The sequence below is a fragment of the Doryrhamphus excisus genome, linkage group LG7, assembly GCF_037039965.1.
Source record: "Doryrhamphus excisus strain RoL-2023G ecotype Guam linkage group LG7, RoL_Dexc_Guam_v1.1, whole genome shotgun sequence".
NCBI lineage: Eukaryota > Metazoa > Chordata > Actinopteri > Syngnathiformes > Syngnathidae > Doryrhamphus > Doryrhamphus excisus.
The window spans coordinates 4,618,234-4,640,615 of NC_136363.1; the positions used below are offsets into that span (position 1 = coordinate 4,618,234).

Below are 22,382 nucleotides of genomic sequence, written 5' to 3' on the forward strand. Positions count from 1 at the left end.
ACTCCGAGTCTTTCCTGCCACTTTGTACAGGAAATGTACACAAACCGAGGCAAAAATTTGGTGTCAATTTTAAGTCAATTGGTTCCAGACCGGGCTGCACGGCGGTCAAGTGGTTAGCACGCAGGCTTCACAGTGTAAAAATCCTCCCCCTGAGGACTCTAAGTGGGTTTCGAATAGAGCATAAGGGAATCTTAAAGAACCAAATCATAGAATGAGAACCAGATTGTTTATTCCTGACAACAATAACGAATACAGACATCCGGGCTTATCTGCAGTCCCTGTAAGCCTACAAGTAAGCGGGTCTTATTACAGCGCAGCAGCAAAAAAAAAGCACCTTTTCGTGTATAAGTATCTTTTGTCTGTATTTGTGAGACTATGTGTTTGTTTTTAGTGTTTATGTTTAGCTAGCAAAATTGAGCAAATACCTTCAACAGCTGGGAGACCCAAATTCAATTCCACCCTTGGCCATCTTTGTATCTCTGTTGTAATAAGCGAAATAGACATAGACATAGACATAGACTCCCTTTATTGTCATTGCACAAAAAGCAGAACAAAATAATGACATTTTTGGAAATGTAGGGCAACACGGTTCTCCCCGTGCATGTGTGGGTTTTCTCCGGATACTCCGGACCCTAGTGATGATAAGCGGTAGGAAAAGAATGAATTAATGCATGACAGGCTGCACGGTGGACGAGTGGTTAGCGTGCAGGCCTCACAGCAAGGAGACCAGAGTTCAATTCCACCCTCGGCTATCTCTGTGTGGAGTTTGCATGTTCTCCCCGTGCATGCGTGGGTTTTCTCCGGGTACTCCGGTTTCCTCCCACATTCCAAAAACATGCTAGGTTAATTAGCGACTCCAAATTGTCCATAGGTATGAATGTGAGTGTGAATGGATGTTTGTCTATATGTGCCCTGTGATTGGCTGGCCACCAGTCCAGGGTGTATTCTGCCTCTCGCTCCAAGACAGCTGGGATAGGCTCCAGCACCCCCCACGATAAGTGGTAGAAAATGAATGAATGAATGGTTCCAGACCTGATTGAATGTTTTCATAGTTAGACCATAAAAAACCTAATGATAACCTTCTAAATATGCTTTTTAATATTATTAGAGCTCAGTAGACACAAAATAACACCCCTATAGTCACTTTAACATGACAAAATAAAACAATAAAACACAATAACAATGTAAAACAATGAATAAAATCAAACATTATGGTAAAATTAATGCTGGTAGCATTTGGGATGGCGTTCCAAATTTCGGTACCTTTGACTGATAACACCTGTTGACCAATGACGTGTGTCTGTAAGGTATTACACAAACACTTCTAGCAGAGGCTTTTGTTACTTTGCTGCCCTTGTCGACCATCATAATACAATATATAATAATATATATAATAATAATAATAATACATAATACAGGATAAAGAAATAAAGCCTTAAAAATATATTAGGATGTACTGTAGACGTCGTCCAACAGTTCATTGTTGTTACCACAACAGAGTAAAAACGGATTGATGTGATGTAAGACTGAGCAAGAAGTGCACTGGGAATGAATGATGGGAGAAAATTAAAGCATCCAAATGCAAAGAGAAGGAAAAATTGAAGGACAAAAGGATGAAAAAGAAAGAAGGGAAAAATTTCACATATGCATGCAAGGACACACACACACACACAAAAAAAAAACATGGAAAAAAAAAAAGAGTGCTGAAAGTATGTGTTGCAGGTCTCCAGAGGAACTGAGTGCTAGCGATTTTCTGTCATATCTCTCTTTCTCTTCATCCCTCACGCCTGTTACCCCCCACCAACACATCCTCGACTGCGGTACAGTGCTCTTAAAAAAAACAAAAAAAAACACCCCTGAATGTGCAGTATCTGTTTGACATGACATAAGATTGCTTTTATTTTGGGATTAATGATGGTGAAAGTCAAACGGGATGTAGTGAAACGGCTCAGTTGCAGTTTCTTTTTGCTTATATTCAAGTATGGAAAATCGACATTTTATTGCCACAGATATGATGCAGGGATTGATGGAAGTCGATAGCACTGATTAGTCATGGGGTCTTAGAGTCGGATCTTTGAAGTGAACAAACTGCCTAAAGCAGGTGTGTCCAATTTTTATGAATAAAGTCAAAATATTAACAGAAAAAAGTTAAAAATGACAAAATTTTATGAAAATAACATGAGAAAAAATAACTTTTTGTGTAATTTTTGTAAATTAAAGTTGAAATATTAAATAATTGTTTGTATAAGGCATAATATAGTTGTAATTTTGAAAATATTTAGCAATACATTTAAGAAAAGAAGAAAAGTTGAAGAAAATATTTAAAAAATGAAAACAGCAAAAATTGAAAAAACACTAAGAATAAAGTCAACATATTAAGAGAAGTTTTTAATTTTTAGGAAATTAGATTACAATTTTTTTTTAAATTTCCAATATGAGATTAAATTAAAAATATTATGTAAATAAATTCACAATATTAGGAAAAGACATATTATGAAGATTAGTGAAAAAAAAACTAAATATGGGGAAAAATGAGCAAAGACTGAAGTTCATACTGATAACAAGTCCTTTCACCCACTGTATCATGCATCACAAAGACAGCTGGGATAGACTCCAGCATCCCACCGCGACCCTTGTGAGGAAAAGTGGTAGAAAATGAATGAATGAATATTCAGCAATACCTTTAAGAAGAAAAGAAGCAAAGTTGAAGAAAAAAATGAAAAAATTAAAACACAGAGAATAAAGTCTAAATATTAAGAGAAAGTTTTTAATTTTTAGAAAATTAAAAATTTCCAATATGGGATTAAAAGTAAAAATATTATGTAAATAAATTCATAATATTAGGAAAAGACATATTATGAAGATTAGTTTAAAAAAAACTAAATATGGGTAAAAATGAGCAAAGACTGAAGTTCATACTGATAACAAGCCATTTCACCCATGGTATCATGCATCACAAAGACAGCTGGGATAGGCTCCAGCATCTCTCCGCGACGCTTGTGACGAAAAGCGGTAGAAAATGAATGAATGAATGAAAAAGTTGGGTTTGCAGCTAGTGGCACAAACCGGAAAAACAGACTGTTTTCACAGGAAGCACGAAACCCAAAGAAATACAGATGAATAGGTGCAGATTCTGGAAGAACTGGACAGCTCATAGGAGTCCACAACTCCATACAAAGGGATAAAAATTAGCATAATATGTCCCCACGTATGATCTGCAACACCCCTGATATGTACTAAGTATATAGTCATGGTCATACAAATCTACCTTTAGTTGTACCAAAAAATCAATAAATCAATCAAAAAAGATCAATAAACTTTGTTTTGTTTATCTTTAGACAAAGTAAATATCGAAAGTTAAATTGTGGGGGGGCGACTTTGTATGCACACATTTAAACCCAGAGATAAAACACACTGTCAACAAATAAAACCCAGATTTAGTTTCCCCTTTAGATTCAGTTTGCTTCAATGTTCATTCATGCTTGACCTTTTGCTGCCTCGGTGTCGGCGCATTGTGTCACCGCGCGCTTGTGTCACCGCGCGCTTGTGTATTCCGTACGCGTTTTCACCCGCATGAGTGAACGTTTCCGTTGCAGTCCTGTTGTTGCAAGGGTCGAGTGTGGTCTTCCTCCCTTGTGTAATACCGCACTATTAGCAACCCTGTGTACGTGCCAAACCTCTATCAGGTGCTGGGAGGCTGGCCTGCGCGGAATCTCGGACATCTTGGCACAGTTTTCCAGATTGCAAAAGCTGATGGAAAATGGCAGCCAAATCCATGGTAGAAAGGTTCCCTCTTCACATTTCCTTGTAAAAAAAAAAACATACACGACAAAGAATACATATTTTACTGGCTCCTGCTTGGGTTTTTTTTTTCACTGTTTCAGCCCAGAATATGGATAAGTCCAACTTCAAAGGAATTTTCTATCAGCTTTACTTGGCTTGGCCTCGTGTTTAAGACCTCGTGCTGAAAAGACACTTTAAAAAAAGAATAGTTTTGTAAACAAGTACATCACATTTTATGCACATGGATACCAATTTTGGAAGTAAGAGCAGTGGTAGTAAAAATGAAAACAGCCCCAGACCATCACACTACCACCACCACATTTTACCGTTTTTCTAACACATGTAATAGAAGTTAGTTAACACCAAAACAGCCCCAGACCATCAGACTACAACCACCATATTTTAGTTTTTCTGTCACATGTAATGGAAGTGGTAGTAAACATCAAAACAGTCCTAGACCATCACACTACCACCACCACATTTTAGTTTTCCTGCCACATGTAATGGAAGTGGTAGTAAACATCAAAACAGTCCCAGACCATCACACTACCACCACCACATTTTACCATTTTCTAACACATGTAATAGAAGTTAGTTAACACCAAAACAGCCCCAGACCATCAGACTACAACCACCATATTTTAGTTTTTCTGTCACATGTAATTGAAGTGGTAGTAAACATCAAAACAGACCGAGACCATCAGACTACCACCACTACATTTTACAGTTTTTCCACCACATGTAATAGTAGTGGTAGGAAACATCAAAACAACCCCAGACCATCAGACTACCACCACCATATTTTACAGTTTTTCTAACATGTAAACATCAAAACAGCCCCAGACCAACACACTACCACCACCACATTTTAGTGTTTCTGTCACATGTAATGGAAGTGGTAGGAAACATCAAAACAGCCACAGACCATCACACTACCACCATCATAATTTACAGTTTTTCTAACATGTAAACATCAAAACAGCCCAGCCCATGACACTACCACCACCGCATTTTAGTTTTTCTGCCACATGTAATAGCAGTGGTAGTAAACATCAAAACAGCCACAGACCATCACACTACCACCACATTTTACAGTTTTTCTAACATGTAAACATCAAAACAGCCCAGCCCATGACACTACCACCACCGCATTTTAGTTTTTCTGCCACATGTAATAGTAGTGGTAGTAAACATCAAAACAGCCACAGACCACCACACTACCACCACCATATTTTACAGTTTTTCCAACATGTAAACATCAAAACAGCCCCAGACCAACACACTACCACCACCACATTTTTGTTTTTCTGTCACATGTAATGGAAGTGGTAGTAAACATCAAAACATCCCCAGCCCATCACACTACCACCACCATATTTTACAGTTTTTCTGTCACATATAATGGAAGTGGTAGTAAACATCAAAACATCCCCAGCCCATCACACTACCACCGCCATATTTTACAGTTTTTTTTTGCTACATGTAATGTCAAGTAGTAAACCTCTGACAATCCATCCTAAATGGGACCAACACCTTGCTGCACAAACAGGTATTTTCCATGGTAGACCAGCTTGCTTATCTTAATATACGTACTACAACCATCCTGAGCACTGGTAGTACAGTGCAGACAAAAACAGACAGTGTAAATATGACATGAATTAAACATGTGTATAATAATTCCTTAAATATATTGAACAGGTGAGGAATAATCCAGGGTAAGGGGTGCGTTTCATGTGTTTATTGTGGTGTGCAGGAATGGCGGGTGCACGGCTTCACGTCAGACGTCTGAAAGGGAGCAGGAGACTGTGAAAACTTTAGGAAGCATGCACTGTCGGTGAAAAGCGCTAACCATGTCAAAGTGCTCCGAGTACCTTGAAGGCGGCGCTGCGCCATACAAGAGAAAGTCCATTTACCATTTCCTTCGTGCTGCATTGATAGAAACTGACATGACATCTCTGACCGACCGTGAAATAGCCACTTGCGTTTCAGCCCTAAACAACTCTATCCACTGCAATGTGGACACAGTGACACACACACACACATACACACCTTGAGGCTTTTGTAATCCCGCAGGACTGACTGCATGTCCCGGAGACCTGATCAATATTATTCGATCAGTGAGCTTGGTCTTTCCTGCATTAGTCTACGGATGCTATATCCCGAAAATGAATGAACGGACACACAAGAACGTGTAAACAAATGGAATCCCATTAAAATGAAATGTGTTTTAGTTGTCTTTTTTTTGATTGGCAGCTCCAGTCCCGAAAAAAAAAAAAAAAAAAAAGTCATCATTGCACAGGCTTGGACTTCAGCTTTTTATAAACATCATTCCAGTACATGGATATTTATTTGCTACATATAATGTATGAATAGTCACACACAACTGTTTGTTTTCATGACAAGACACGTGTGCTTTTAGGGTTAGTACATATATATACAGATAACATCGTTATATAACAGTGAGCGGCCATCACGTAGACAAACACGGTTTCTCTTCATATAAATATGACAACAGGAAAAAAGACGGACATTTCAATGACGGACAGCTTGTTTTGGCTTCTTTCAATTTACTGCAGTTCACTTAAAATAGTTTGGAGAAAGAAGCTGACATAACAATATCTGGAGCAAAGTCATACAAGAGACCTGTCAAGAAAAAAAAAAAAAGGCTATTTCTGATGTCTCGTTTTTTTTCTCTCCTCATTAACGGCAAAGAGTTTCAAAGTCAGAACATCCGTCGGTTTGGTTTCAGGTGCCAGATGTGTTTACTTACTTGGATAGGGATTTTCGTGAACCTAGAACCTAGCATTGCAAAACTATAAAAAAAAGTGTTTTGTTTTTGTTATTATTTTTGAGTGTTCAGAACATATTAATTAGATTGGGGCGCTGCAATGACATCAGCCACCTCCTGCTGCTTATACACAAATTGCGGCGTTGTTCAGAACATACTGATTAGATTTACATATTAATTAGAAACCGGAGAACCCGAAGAAAATCCACGCAGGCACGGGAGAACAAACTCCACACAAAGATGCCTGAGAGTGGAATCGAACTCGGGTTTCCTAGCTGTGTGGCCTGCATGCTAACCACTAACTACCGTGCAGCCCGGCATCATCTTACAAATCACACTAAACCAGCAACTGAAGAGCACGTTTATTAGGGCACTGCGATGACATCAGCCACCTCCTGCTGCTTATACACAAATTGCAGTGTTTTTCAGAATATATCAATTAGATTTGCGTTATTTCTAACGGGAAAACCCTTTTTGGTTCGACTCGAACCTTCTGGAACGGGTCCATGACACCAACCGAGGTCCCACTCCCCCATTTGTTGCCTTTCCCTCAAAATTATAATGTTTTTGAAAAACTGCGTGCATTTTCAAACTCCAAAAATAGCCAGGAAACCGGAGTACCCGGAAAAAACCCACGCATGTACGGGAGAACTAACTCCACGCAGAGATGCCTGAGAGTGGAATCTAACTCGGGTTTCCTAGCTGTGTGGCCTGTATGCTAACCACTATCCACCGGCATCATCTTTCAAATAACACTAAACCAGCAACTGAGTAGCACGTTTATTAGGGTGCTGCGATGACATCAGCCACCTCCTGCTGCTTATATACACAAATTGCGGTGTTTTTCAGAATATATCAATTAGATTTGCGTTATTTTTAACGGGAAAACCATTTTTGGTTTGACTCGAACCTTCTGGAACGGGTCCATGACACCAACCGAGGTCCCACTCCCCTATTTGTTGCCTTTCCCTCAAATAATAATGTTTTTAAAAAACTGTGTGCATTTTCAAACTCCAAAAATAGCCATAACGACAAAGATGCCTGAGAGTGAAATCAAACTCGGGTTTCCTAGCTGTGTGGCCTGCATGCTAACCACTAACCACCGTGCAGCCCGGCATCATCTTACAAATCACACTAAACCAGCAACTGAAGAGCACGTTTATTAGGGTGCTGCGATGACATCAGCCACCTCCTGCTGCTTATACACAAATTGCTGTGTTTTTCAGAACATATTAATTAGATGTGCGTTATTTCTAACGGGAAAACCCTTTTTGGTTCGACTCGAACCTTCTGGAACGGGTCCATGACACCAACCGAGGTCCCACTCCCCCATTTGTTGCCTTTCCCTCAAAATTATAATGTTTTTGAAAAACTGCGTGCATTTTCAAACTCCAAAAATAGCCAGGAAACCGGAGCACCCGGAAAAAACCCACGCATGTACGGGAGAACAAACTCCACACAAAGATGCCTGAGAGTGGAATCGAACTCGGGTTTCCTAGCTGTGTGGCCTGCATGCTAACCACTATCCACCGGCATCATCTTTCAAATAACACTAAACCAGCAACTGAGTAGCACGTTTATTGGGGCGCTGCGATGACATCAGCCACCTCCTGCTGCTTATAAACAAATTGCGGTGTTTTTCAGAACATATTAATTAGATTTGCGTTATTTTTAACGGGAAAACCATTTTTGGTTCAAAGTTTTGGTTTTAGTCGAACCTTCTGGAACGGGTTAATGACACCAACCAAGGTCCAACTCCCCTATTTGTTGCCTTTCCCTCAAAATTATGATGTTTTTGAAAAACTGTGTGCATTTTCAAACTCCAAAAATAGCCAGAAAACCGGAGTACCCGGGACAACAAACTCCACACAAAGATGCCTGAGAGTGGAATCGAACTCAGGTTTCCTAGCTGTGTGGCCTGCTTGCTAACCACTAACCACCGTGCAGCCCGGCATCATCTTTCAAATAACACTAAACCAGCAACTGAGTAGCACGTTTATTAGGGTGCTGCGATGACATCAGCCACCTCCTGCTGCTTATACACAAATTGCGGTGTTTTTCAGAACATATTAATTAGATTTGCGTTATTTTTAACGGGAAAACCATTTTTGGTTCGACTCGAACCTTCTGGAACGGGTCCATGACACCAACCGAGGTCCCACACCGAGGTCCCACATTTGTTGCCTTTCCCTTAAAAATTATGTTTTTGAAAAACTGCGTGCATTTTCAAACTCCAAAAATAGCCATAACGACACAGCCCCTGACAGTAATTTTAACATTGTGGCATCAAACGCTGTCTGAAAACAACTTTCCCCGGATAGACATACAACAAAACACACGTTCATACTGTAGTGCTGTAAAATATGTCACCCGTTTGCGGTTAAGGGGGATACAATTAGAGGAAGAATGAAGGATTTATGAACAGTAATTGACTTCCCACTTGACAAAAGCCCTAAGTTGGATTAAGGGCCAGCCTTCCCACGGGGGGAACATAAACCTTCAAGCGCTACAATGAAGTTTTGAGTGACAGTTTTAAGGATTGGATTTAAGGTGTTACTGTAAAGAGGAAAAGAGCCTTTTGGGATAAGTAATAGCCAAGCCAAGTACCGTATCATCATGAAGGGGAAACAACTTTGCAAGAAAACATGTCAGTGTCTCGTTAAGGAAGTGCAGCCAAGACCTCGTTGCTTTTTGCAGAAAAGGTTCAAAAGTGAGTGTTTTTTTTTTTTTGCTGCAAAGGTCAATAATGACTTTAGATTTGATGCATGGAATGGAAAAAAAAAAACAAACTATTGGTCAGATTCCAGAATGCTCCGAGGAACCAGCAGGTTACAACATGTGGGATAGGATGGCTTTCAGGAGTGGCCGGGAAGAATGTGTGGAGATTGTTCTCAGTCTTCCCACAGGATTAGGTCCAAGACGAGTTCTGGGAAAGGGGTGGCGGCGGGGGTCATATACAGGTGGTCTGGTTTGCGTACTTCTGTGAGCATCAGGTTATGGTGAAGATGGAGCGCACTCCAAGGATCCTATAGTGGAGAAAAAATACAAAATAAAACAGGATTAGAGTGTTGGAGAAAAAAGAAATGGTGGGAAAAATAAAAAAAAATGGCAACTTTCACAGCAAAGTGAAACTGAGAAAAGTGACATAGATGAGAAAGGAAATTGGAGATCAAAAGCAAAAAAAAAAAAAAAGAAGCTTGAGATAACAAGCATGGGCACATTGAGGCGTAAAAATGGAGCAAGTGGATGGAATTAGAAAACCAGACGAGAGCGGCGAGATAAGAGAAACGGGATTAAAGACAGAATACAGTGAATAAAAAGCAAAAGGGACACAATTATAAAATAGCACAGAGTAAACCGATGCAGCGGACATCTTTGCGGATTGCGGATGCTTGTCGTAAAAACACAAAAACGACCTCCTTGTTTTTGCATTTGAAACCCATCCTGTCGGAGGAAGCAGAGAGCGATATGTGACAAAGTAGAATTTCTCTCTTATAAATCAATATTTTCATAATAAGAACAAAAAAAAACAGTTTACAACTTTATAAATTCATTTATTTACATATTTAGAGTCCTGTAGACATGAAATAACACCCCTATAGTCACTTTTACACTCATTATAGATATAATATGAGGAAATAATATATATTTAAGCCATAAATAACACAAAATATAGACTCAATGTATGTATCAATGTAACATGTGTGGGTTTTCTCCGGGTACTCCGGTTTCCTGCCACATTCCAAAAACATGCTAGGTTAATCGGCGACTTTAAATTGTCCATAGGTATGAATGTATGAATGCTGAATAAACTTACAGTCGTTTAATTATTATTATAATGTCAGGTATTTTTATTTTTCAAAGAAGACTGAACTGAAGCTGTAAATACGTCCTACTCAAACCAAAATGTACTTAAACCAAAACATGTTTGCATTCATTCATTCATTCATTTATGATGATGCTGCCCAAACATTATTGATGCTTATTACAACAGAAACTTGGTTAGCGTCATTAATATATTTCACTCTATCCAAAGCGTACTCTAACCAAATCCACTTTTCCCCTTAAGAACTCATGTAAATCCAATTAATCAATTCCAGGAGGTCTGGTTGAAATTTTGACCACTGTATTCTTAGGGTCGGTTTCGACCGATATGTTTTTTTTGGGGGGCCGATACCGATTTTTTTCCCCATCACCCTCAGCCGATGGCCGATTTTTGCTTGATACTGCTTTTGATCACTCATTCATTCATTTTCTACCGCTTTTCCTCACAAGCGTCACGGGGGGTGCTGGAGCCTATCCCAGCTGTCTTCGTGCAAGAGGCAGGGTACACCCTGGACTGGTGGCCAGCCAATCACAGGGCACATATAGACAAACAACCATTCACACTCACATTCATACCTATGGACAATTTGGAGTCGCTAATTAACCTAGCATGTTTTTTGGAATGTGGAAGGAAACCGGAGTACCCGGAGAAAACCCACGCATGTATGGGACAACAAACTCCACACAGAAATGCCTGAGAGTGGAATCGAACTCGGGTTTCCTAGCTGTGTGGCCTGCACGCTAACCACTTTTTCACTGTGCAGCCAGGCATCATCTTACAAATAACACTAAACCAGCAACTGAGCTTGTGGACAGGCCACAATCTCCACTGTTGTACAGACATGGAGAGATCTGATCGGAATACTGATTTAGTGTGTGGTTGCATTGACGCCAACATGTGTACACACACATCACCCCGGCCGGTGTCGGTAAATGAACAACAAGCCTCGAGGTGATCCTCAATGACAATCTCGATATATTTCCTATCAATGTCGGTATTATGATGTGTCTCGGGTTGTTAATACACACACACAAACCCATCTCTCATCCTTTACACATGCTCTGCATCTTAATAAAAAAAAAGAATGTCCCTACATATCAAATGTTAGCTGATGACAGATTATTGCTGCTTGTTAAAACAACGTGAAACAATAACATCTGACATTTTCACAACCTTTGTTATACAGCACGGAGTACAATCATCCGAGCTGTTATTATGCAAAAAGGCTGAATCACCAGGTTGTTGTACAGTATATTACTGTCATTTAAAATAATAACTATGATCCGCAAAAACAAGACACAACATAACACTGAGAGACTACACAGCATAGCACACTATGGAGGTCCTTGGTCGAGTCCTAAGTCAATCACACTCTACAGAGAAGACACAAAGGGCACATAAAAAACAGTATTATAAAGATTAATTAGATTAATCAGATTAAAAAAACATCCTTTTTATTCCTATGGTTGAAAGATGACACACCGAGTTATCAAAGTCCATTTCATAGGTATTGATCCTTGCACATGTTCAAGGATACCATCACGCTCGGGATACCCAATAGTCACGTTTACATGAGGAGTTTTTCTCTTTCCGAATGGAATCTTTCCGAATGATCTTTCCAAAAGCAATGGTATACATGGAAAGGAATATTCCAATGGCGTGTCTACATGCGCCGCTATAATCAACCAGAATAGTCAATGGGGCATGCCCAGTAAAGCGTAAACACCAACATCACGTGATACCGACTTCCTCCAGTTTTTCTTTCAAACTCCGCATTCCCAGTTTTTCTTTTGTCCAGTCTTGAAATTTAGTTTGAATCAAAAACAAACTTTCCACAGCAGTCCAGTGCCGATTGCTAGCCTCCATTTTTTTTCTCTGATTCATGGAGAAGCCCAAAGGAAGGACAGACGTCACACTGAGCACCTTGAGTGTTTATAGTGTACCATTTCAACAAAGATGGATAGTCCAGTTGAGAAAGAACATACAGTATGTTGGCAAGCTATGTGTTGACTACCAAAGCATGGTAGAAGGACTTTCAGGCCAGGATCTGTCTATAGTGTCCCAACACTAGCCACATTTACATGAGGAGTTTTTCTCTTTCCGAATGACCTTTCCGAAAGCAATGGTATACATAGAAAGGAATATTCCAATGGCGTGTCTACATGCGGCGCTATAATCAACCAGAATAGTCAATGGGGCATGCCCAGTAAAGCGTAAACACCAACATCACGTGATACCGACTTCCTCCAGTTTTTCTTTGACTTGTTGGAATAACTCCGTATTCCCAGTTTTTCCTTCGTCCAGTCTTGAAATTTAGTTCTTCCGCCACATGTACGGATCCAATAAGTTATAGTAGTGTGTGGTAAGCAAGAAACAACACAAGGATTGCCTGTATGTTATATGAAAAGAGCCAAATATTAATAATTTAGTGATATAACTTTATTCTTGTGTGTGTTTGGGCTGATACATTCTGTCTTTTGAACACACGCACACAAATGATGAATGTGAATTGCCGATAGTCAGAGATCCTGCTATGCTTCTATGCTGTCTTTACATCTTTTATGCTCTGCCTTTCTTGCACAAACACACACACACACACACACAGACACACACACACACTCTTGTTTGTATTCAAACTAATCATGCAAAAGAAAAGCACAACTCAGAAAGCATGGAAATGTCAGCACACTACAGTTGCTCTGATTCTGTCCATCCATCATGGACGATACTCTTTGAAGGGTCGAACAAGCTTTGAGGTGTTTTCATTCACCTCCCAACACGTTTGGGTTGCCTGTACGGCTGACGACTAAACAGACTTGCTTCCAAATGCCTCACCCACCTTCTTAAAGAAATAGCTCCTTGTTCCTGGCTTGTATATAAGATGGACCATACCAAAAGAAGAATTAGACTCTTTACTCTATAGTAGTCTTTCACCTTTTTCTGTTTTTTAGTAATCGGTACAAGAACATAAGCAAGTTTCAGGAAAATATCAGTTCCCAAATAAAAAAAAAAAGTGAGAAAAACAACTTTTTGTGAAAAGATACATATATTTAGCAAAACTATCTAAATAAATATGCAACAAAATAACACAAAAATTGAACGGTGGTCGAGTGGTTAGCACGCAGACCTCACAGCTAGGAGACCGGGGTTCAATTCCACCCTCGGCCATCTCTGTGTGGAGTTTGCATGTTCTCCCCGTGCGTGGGTTTTCTCCGGGTACTCCGGTTTCCTCCCACATTCCAAAAACATGCTAGGTTAATTAGCGACTCCAAATTAGAAATAACACAAATCTAAATTGTTCTGAACAACACCGCAATTTGTGTATAAGCAGCAGGAAGGTGGCTGATGTCATTGCAGCACCCCAATAAACATGCTGCTCAGTTGCTGGTTTAGTGTTATTTGCAAGATGATGCCGGTGGGTAGTGGTTAGCACGCAGGCCACACAGCTAGGAAACCCAAGTTCGATTCCACTCTCAGGCATTTCTGTGTGGAGTTTGTTGTCCCGTACTCCGGTTTCCTCCCACATTCCAAAAACATGCTAGGTTAATTAGCGACTCCAAATTGTCCATAGGTATGAATGTGAGTGTGAATGGTTGTTTGTCTATATGTGACAAAAGTGATTGGCTGGCCACCAGTCCAGGGTGTACCCCGCCTCTCGCCTGAAAACAGCTGGGATAGGCTCCAGCACCCCCACGACAGTATCACTCGGATACTATGAACATCCAGCAGCAACACAACATTTTGGCGTGACTACTATTTTGATGAAAAATATACTGAACCAGGGCTACACAGTGGACCGGTGGTTAGCACACAGGCTTCACAGCTAGGAGACCCGAGTTCAATTCCACCCTCGGCCATCTCTGTGTGGAGTTTACATGTTCTATATGTGCCCTGTGATTGGCTGGCCAAAACTGTTTTCTTCTCCATGCATTTACTCGCAACAAGAGGTCATGAGAACCTTGCGGCTGGTGCGCACATCCACAAGCCCGGTCGTGTGTGCACCACTTTGGAAGCCTGCAACCAGCCTCTACCAAAAACACAGACTGGACACAGTCTTTTGTTAACACTCTCCGCTCCCTATGAAGTATGTCAACCCCTCGATGTCCAAAGTGCGGTCCGCGGGCCATTTGTGGACCTCATTTTTTTTTTATGTGAACGGCACTTCTAGTGAAAAATCTAAGCATACATACACCCCTGGGCAAACCTGGACCTGTTTGTCACCTGTTGTTATTTTAGGGTCTTTCCTTACAGCTCTCAACCAAGTTTTATTTGGTGTGTTCCTTCTTTACGACACCCCAAATGGTTGTACTTGCTATAACTAATTTCTGATTCATCTTCCATCATCTTTCCATCTCTTCATGATTGCTTGTTTTCCCACCTTTAGACAGCTCTCTGGTTTTCATGTTGTGTTCACCTCTAAATGTAGTCTACACAGTCAAAAGCTATCATACTTATCCTACATTCAGTGCTATTTATTTATTAATATTGACGGGTGGGTTCCAACAAAAAGATGCATCTGATCCAGCTCAAGTTGAAATGTTTCTCTTTAGCATAGCTAAAGGAATTGGCCTGACTGTTGCAATACTTCCAGAGGACATTATATATTATATATGTAAGAAGGCCAAATGTTGTAAAGTTGTAGGGAATAAATATATGCATTCCATCAACCTACATACACTAGTATATCGACGTCTAAACAAAGCTATTTTTTCATGTCCCGGTGTGCATTAAGCAAATGTTGCGGCCATGACTGCTCTGTGAATAGACCTATTATGCATGATGGTGCGGCACAGTTACAAAAAAAAAATAGTACTGAGCTCAGCGTGTCAGACCCCTGCTGAGCAACTAAAAAAAACACTTTGGTGTGTGTGTGTGTGTGTTTATTGTATGTAGCAGGGAAATCTGTCATGATTTGCACCCTGCTTGGTCTGAGGCCTGATGTATTGTTGCAGCGCTGCAGAGGAATACTCCTTCCTGTTCATGTGACCAGCACACCTGCATCTCATCAGCACTATTTAGGCCCATGCGGTCCAGCTAGTTCCCTATAGTTCTCCTAGTTTAACCCTCCTCTTGTTTTAGGGTTGGCACCGACATGTTTTATATTTTAATGCATAAAAAGAATCATATAACATTTGTCTATTGCATTAAGGTTTTTTTGTGCCCAAATTATTATTTATACTAATAATACTAATAATACTCATAATACTAATAATAATATATATTATAATAATTATTATTATTTTCAATTATGCTTATTACAACAGAACCTTGGTTAGCGTCATTAATACGTTTCACTCTATCCAAAGCGTACTCTAACCAAATCCACTTTTCCCCTTAAGAACTCATGTAAATCCAATTAATCAATTCCAGGAGGTCTGGTTGAAATTATGACCACTGTATTGTTAGGGTCGGTTTCGACCCATATGGTTTTTTTTGGGGGGGCGATGCCGATACCGATTTTTTTTCCCCATCACCCTCAGCCGATGGCCGATTTTTGCTTGGGCCGATATTTGTGGCCGATACTGCTTTTGATGACTCATTCATTCATTTTCTACTGCTTTTCCTCACGAGGGTCGCGGGGGGTGCTGGAGCCTATCCCAGCTGTCTTCGTGCGAGAGGCAGGGTACACCCTGGACTGGTCGCCAGCCAATCACAGGGCACATATAGACAAACAACCATTCACACTCACATTCATACCTATGGACAATTTGGAGTCGCTAATTAACCTAGCATGTTTTTTTGGAATGTGGGAGGAAACCGGAGTACCCGGAGAAAACCCACGCATGCACGGCGAGAACACAATTAACTCCACACAGAGATGTGCCGAGGGTGGAATTGAACCCTGGTCTCCTAGCTGTGAAGTCTGCGCACTAACCACTTTTCCACCGTGCGGAAAGTATTAAAACCAACATTTTCATAGATGAGGAAGCCTAAGAAGGAGAAGCAAATTTGATGGTAACTTATTGTTTGTGTATTGTGTATTTTACAACTGATTTAATACATGAGTAAAAACCGACCCGTTAACATAAGAGATGATACCAGAAATCTAACACAAGAGGAAGTTTAAGAGTAATAAGCGGTATAGAAAATGGAAATCCAAACTTCCATGTGCTGCTTTGTCAGAAAGTCCAATTTCGAAAAAGTTTTTGAGCCTGGATATATAATCCAATAGTCATTCTCCCCTGATAGCACATTAGTATATACAGTATATACAGTATATACAGTATATACAGTATATACAGTATATACAGTATATACGGCTTATTCGAGGGTCGCTACATCATTCGCCCCGAAGGGATCGAGTATATGAAATAAATGCGGCGGTAAAAATTACAAAAAAAAAGTGAAGAAGTATGACTTTTGTTTGCATGCACCAGAATGACCTTCTGTTGTGTGCCACTAACATGCTCTCTCCCTCCAGGCTTCCTTTTAAAGGTCTGTTATTGTTTATCACAACAGAGTCAATGGAGTCTCTAAAGAGGGCTCAGGGATAAGCAATATACTGGGAAAACCGAAACGGAAGCATTTACCATATGAAAGGAAAAAATGAAAGAAATGGAAAATGGGATGAGAAAAAAAAAAAAAAGATGGAGAAGCAAGATGTGGAGGGTGTGTGTCCTAAAAGAGAGAGAGAGAGAGAGAAAGCATGGATGATAGAGTGAGAGTGCGGAAAGGGGGAAAAAAGAGGGAAAGACAACAACACGGCTGTATTCCCCAATGTGGCTTCCGTCTTGTTGGCTCTTTGCAGCTCGAGCTCCGAGGATTACCACATTTACACTCCCGCTTAAAAATAGCTCTGCTTAAAAATTTATTTAGCTCGAGTATATGCCATCCACTATTGAATTCCCCAAGAGTCCTGAAATATATATTTATTTATTTGGTTCTAATCGAATTTTTGTGCTCTTACTGTCACTTTCTTGAGTTGTGATATTATTTTAGATTAGAAAAAAATATATATGTTATGATAGAAAAATATTATTTAATAAGAAAACGACAAAAAAAGAAAAAAAAATCAGCAGTATAAAGTCAATTATTAAGAAAAAAACAAAAAATCGTACTTTTAGAAGAATAACGTCATTTATAACATCAGTGAAAATTACGTCATTTTAGTAGCATAAAGCTACTAAAACAGCAGAACTACAAAAAACTAATTTTATTAGAATAAAGTGAAAGTGTTGAGAAAAAAGTAATAATAATAATAATAATAACAATAATAATTTATTATCATAGAAAAATATTATTTAATAAGAAAATGACAAAAAAGAAAAATTTGAAAAATCAGCAGTATAAAGTGAATTATTAAGAAAAAACAAAAAAATCGTACTTTTAGAAGAATAACGTAATTTATAACATCAGTGAAAATTACGTCATTTTAGTAGCATAAAGCTACTAAAACAGCAGAACTACAAAAAACTAATTTTATTAGAATAAAGTAAAAGTGTTGAGAAAAAAGTAATAATAATAATAATAACAATAATAATTTATTATCATAGAAAAATATTATTTAATAAGAAAACGACAAAAAAGAAAAATTTGAAAAATCAGCAGTATGAAGTGAATTATTAAGAAAAAAACAAAAAAATCATACTTTTAGAAGAATAACGTAATTTATAACATCAGTGAAAATTACGTCATTTTAGTAGCATAAAGCTACTAAAACAGCAGAACTACAAAAAACTAATTTCATTAGAATAAAGTGAAAGTGTTGAGAAAAAAGTAATAATAATAATAATAATAACAATAATAATTTATTATCATAGAAAAATATTATTTAATAAGAAAACGACGAAAAAGAAAAATTTGAAAAATCAGCAGTATAAAGTCAATTATTAAGACAAAAACGAAAAAGTCTTACTTTTACAAGAATAGCGTCATTTATAACATCAGTAAAAATTACGTCATTTTAGTAGCATAAAGCTACTAAAACAGCAGAACTACTAACTAATTTTATTAGAATAAAGTAAAAGTGTTGAGAAAAAAGTAATAATAATAATATATTATAATAGAAAAATATTGAATAAGAAAACGATAAAGGAAAAATTAAAAAAATCAGCATAATAAAGTCAATAATTAAAAAAAAAAAAACGAAAAACAGCAAGATGGCTGTTCAACAGCCACGCCCGGCAACAACGCCTCCTATTATGACCACCCCCAGGGGGAACCCATTCACCAGAGACATGAATACGGAGACTCCCTTTTGTATTAAGGTAACATATCTTCAATATCAACAAACAAGTGTCCAATTTCCTTGGTTCAACTTTTGCGGAATCAAGAACATGATGAAACAACCAAACTACTCCTCAAACTACAGAAATTGTACTGAAATATATCATTTTAATATTTCAAATTTCATCATGTACTCTACAAAGAATCTGTGTTTGGTGTTTTGTGTGGACTCGCTATTGTTTTGAAGCGCATCGCTGCAGGGGTGCGCACATGTGCCAAGAACTGGCACAGGCGCACTGACGCTGGATTGAACATTGAATTATGAATGAAAGATAGCACTTAGCTTTTCATGTGATATTCTATGGAGTATCTCTTGTATCTCAACAATAAAAAAAATATCCAATTCATGGCAAAGCTGGATGTGATTAGTGGGGCCTATTGAATATGAACTGCCATAATCCTAAATGATTCTTGAAGGAAACTTTAAGGACAAGAACTGTAGAGCGATCCATACACGGCATAACAACCACATGGACCGTACAAAGAGAAAGGGGATGGAGTGTACCAATAAGCAAATTTTACATCATTAAACTATATTAGGAAAGCAGGAAGTGAACAAATGTAACAGTTACTGATTGTAAAAGTACCAGATGGAGGGGTAGGATTCAATAAGCTTTGCTTCTTCCTACTCCTTTTGGACATGTGGAACTGTGAACTGATTGTGTGATGCATTCAATTGTAATCTGATGCATGTTTAAATGAAATAAAACCATTACCATTACCAAAAACAACAATATTACGTGCAATGGCACGTTTGTGGTATTGTTTTTTTTATGTTATTGTGTTTGACTGACCTCTTTGTAGAGATATTTTTTTGGTATGAGTACAGAAAACATCGCCTGTGCAAAACTAGGTAAAAGTGATATTAAAACTATGATTATTGTCTATAATATGTGTTTTGTGAGGTGGCACGGGGGTCGAGTGGTTAGCGCGCAGACCTCACAGCTAGGAGACCAGGGTTCAATTTCAGTTTGCATGTTCTCCCCGTGCATGCGTGGGTTTTCTCCGGGTACTCCGGTTTCCTCCCACATTCCAAAAACATGCTAGGTTAATTAGCGACTCCAAATTGTCCATAGGTATGAATGTGAGTGTGAATGGTTGTTTGTCTATATGTGCCCTGTGATTGGCTGGCCACCAGTCCAGGGTGTACCCCGCCTCTCGCTCGAAGACAGCTGGGATAGGCTCCAGCACCCCATGCGACCCTCGTGAGGAAAAGCGGTAGAAAATGAATGAATGAATGAATGCAAACATGTTTTGGTTTGAGTACATTTTGGTTTGAGTAGGACGTATTTAGTGGTTGGCTGGCCACCAGTCCAGGGTGTACACCGCCTCTCGCCCAAAGACAGCTGGGATAGGCTCCAGCACCCCTCTGTGACCCTCGGGAGGAAAAGCGGTAGGAAATGAATGAATGAATGTGTTTTGTGATCTATTGTGATCTAGATCTAGAAGTTTTACATTATTTTCTATGGGAAAATTTGTTTTGGTTAGAGTCCGTTTTGGTTTGAGTCTGACCTTCTGGAAGAAATACTAAAACTACGTAATAAACAGAACCCAGTCGGAACAAGTACAAGTACAAACAAGTACAAGTATAAGAATAAGTATAAGTATAAGTATAAGTATAAGTATAAGTATAAGTATAAGTATAAGTATAAATACAAGTATAAGTATAAACTGTCTTGCACTGAAAATGGAGCTGCTGCAATTTCTTTCTACTATATGTAAAATGACAATAAAGGGCATTCTGATTGTGAAGTATACGTATAAGTATAAGTATAAGTATAAGTATTTGTTCTTTTCATCCAGAGACTTACAATTTACTTGGTATTTTGTCTTTTCCGGATAATACTGCCAATACCAAGACGTTTTATATATAAAAATCCTTAATATTTAGATTATTCTGTACTTAATTTACACCAAGTCTAAGATGCTCCCATGTGATTGGATAATTGGAGAGTTGGATTAAAGGGGCAGGCGATTAGGTGTATTAAACAAGTTGTTAAATGACCCGTGTATGATTCTGCGTATGATCCTGTGTATGATTCCGTCTACTCCGGTTTCAAGGACAAGTTTTTGAGCCAATGTTTCTCAAGTAGGAAATAAAACAAGTCTATTAACGAGGCGATATCCATTTTGCCCTTGGGGATGCGTCTGTCGAGTGTCTTTTGAGCGTACTTGAAGGGAAAAAGATATTGAACAGGGCATGTTCAAAGTTCATCGTACTAAAAAAACATAAGCTATGAAAGGCCTTCAAAAGAACCAAGACAAAAAAAAAAAAGGCTTGGCGTCTGGATGGAGCAGGAAGGCTGCTTCAGTAGTTGAGGTTAAAAGGGGGTCATCAGTCTTTGTTGCACGGCGAATCTAATTTTCTGCAGTAATGTGATGACTCGACAATGGGGGGGGGGGGCAACGCGGGAGAAGGAAACGGCGGGGAACGGAGATGTGGGGAAGCGACCGAGTTGTTTTTTGTTGTTGTGTGACCATGTCTTTGTCTCGTTTTGTGTGGCTTTCAGAGATCTAGACCTTGATGGCCCCTGATGACCTCACACAGCGCCAATGCTTGGAAACTCTTATCGACTGTTATTTCCAGATTTTGCTGTTATAATGGGATTGTACTGTTCCCTGTAACATTTCACGCAAAGGTGAAACTCCAATTTATTTTTTTTTGTTCACATTTTCAAATTATTCATTAAAAAAGGAGATTGTAATTGATTTATAAGCCCAACTTAAATTATTCATGATAAAGATGAGGTAGTCGGGCACAGTTCCTTATAATAGCTTTTAGGACCATAGCCAGTGGAACAATTCTTGAACATAACTTGGAACCCTAAGTTTTACATTATTTTCTATGGGAAAATTTGTTTTGGTTAGAGTCCGTTTTGGTTTGAGTCTGACCTTCTGGAAGAAATACTGCCCTGTGATTGGCTGGCGTCCAGTCCAGGGTGTACACACCACCTCTCACCCGAAGACAGCTGGGATAGGCTCCAGCACCCCCGTGACCCTCGGGAGGAAAAGCGGTAGAAAATGAATGTGTTTTGTGATAACATTTGTGGGTATCTGGAATAGATTTATAAGTTTGACATTTTCTATGGGAAAACTTGTTTTGGTTAGAGTCCGTTTTGGTTTGAGTCCGACCTTCTGGAAGAAATACTGCCCTGTGATTGGCTGGCGACCAGTCCAGGGTGTACACACCACCTCTCGCCCGAAGACAGCTGGGATAGGCTCCAGCACCCCCCGCGACCCTCAGGAGGAAAAGTGGTAGAAAATGAATGTGTTTTGCGATAACATTTGTGGGTATCTGGAATAGATTTATAAGTTTTACATTATTTTCTATGGGAAAACTTGTTTTGGTTAGAGTCCGTTTTGGTTTGAGTCTGACCTTCTGGACGAAATACTGCCCTGTGATTGGCTGGTGACCAGTCCAGGGTATACACACCGCCTCTCGCCTGAAGACAGCTGGGATAGGCTCCAGCACCACCCGCGACCCTCGGGAGGAAAAGCGGTAGAAAATGAATGTGTTTTGCGATAACATTTGTGGGTATCTGGAATAGATTTATAAGTTTGACATTATTTTCTATGGGAAAACTTGTTTTGGTTAGAGTCCGTTTTGGTTTGAGTCCGACCTTCTGGAAGAAATACTACCCTGCGATTGGCTGGCGACCAGTCCAGGGTGTACACACCGCCTCTCGCCCGAAGACAGCTGGGATAGGCTCCAGCACCCCCCGCGACCCTCGGGAGGAAAAGTGGTAGAAAATGAATGTG

General features: G+C 39.3%; 1 protein-coding gene across 3 annotated transcripts in view; it reads right to left on the bottom strand.

The window, feature by feature from the left end:
• Positions 1–8,774: 8,774 nt before the first annotated feature.
• samd12 (sterile alpha motif domain containing 12) overlaps positions 8,775–22,382 on the bottom strand; it is a 108,440-nt gene continuing 94,832 nt past the window's right edge. For all 3 annotated transcript variants that reach the window (XR_009119404.2, XM_078791932.1, XM_058047661.2), the window contains one exon: positions 8,775–9,597. Coding sequence is in view for 2 of the 3 variants with exons in the window: in XM_078791932.1 (XP_078648058.1) it covers positions 9,566–9,597 (32 nt within the window). In the remaining variant the exon portion in view is untranslated. The remainder of the gene's footprint in view (positions 9,598–22,382) is intronic.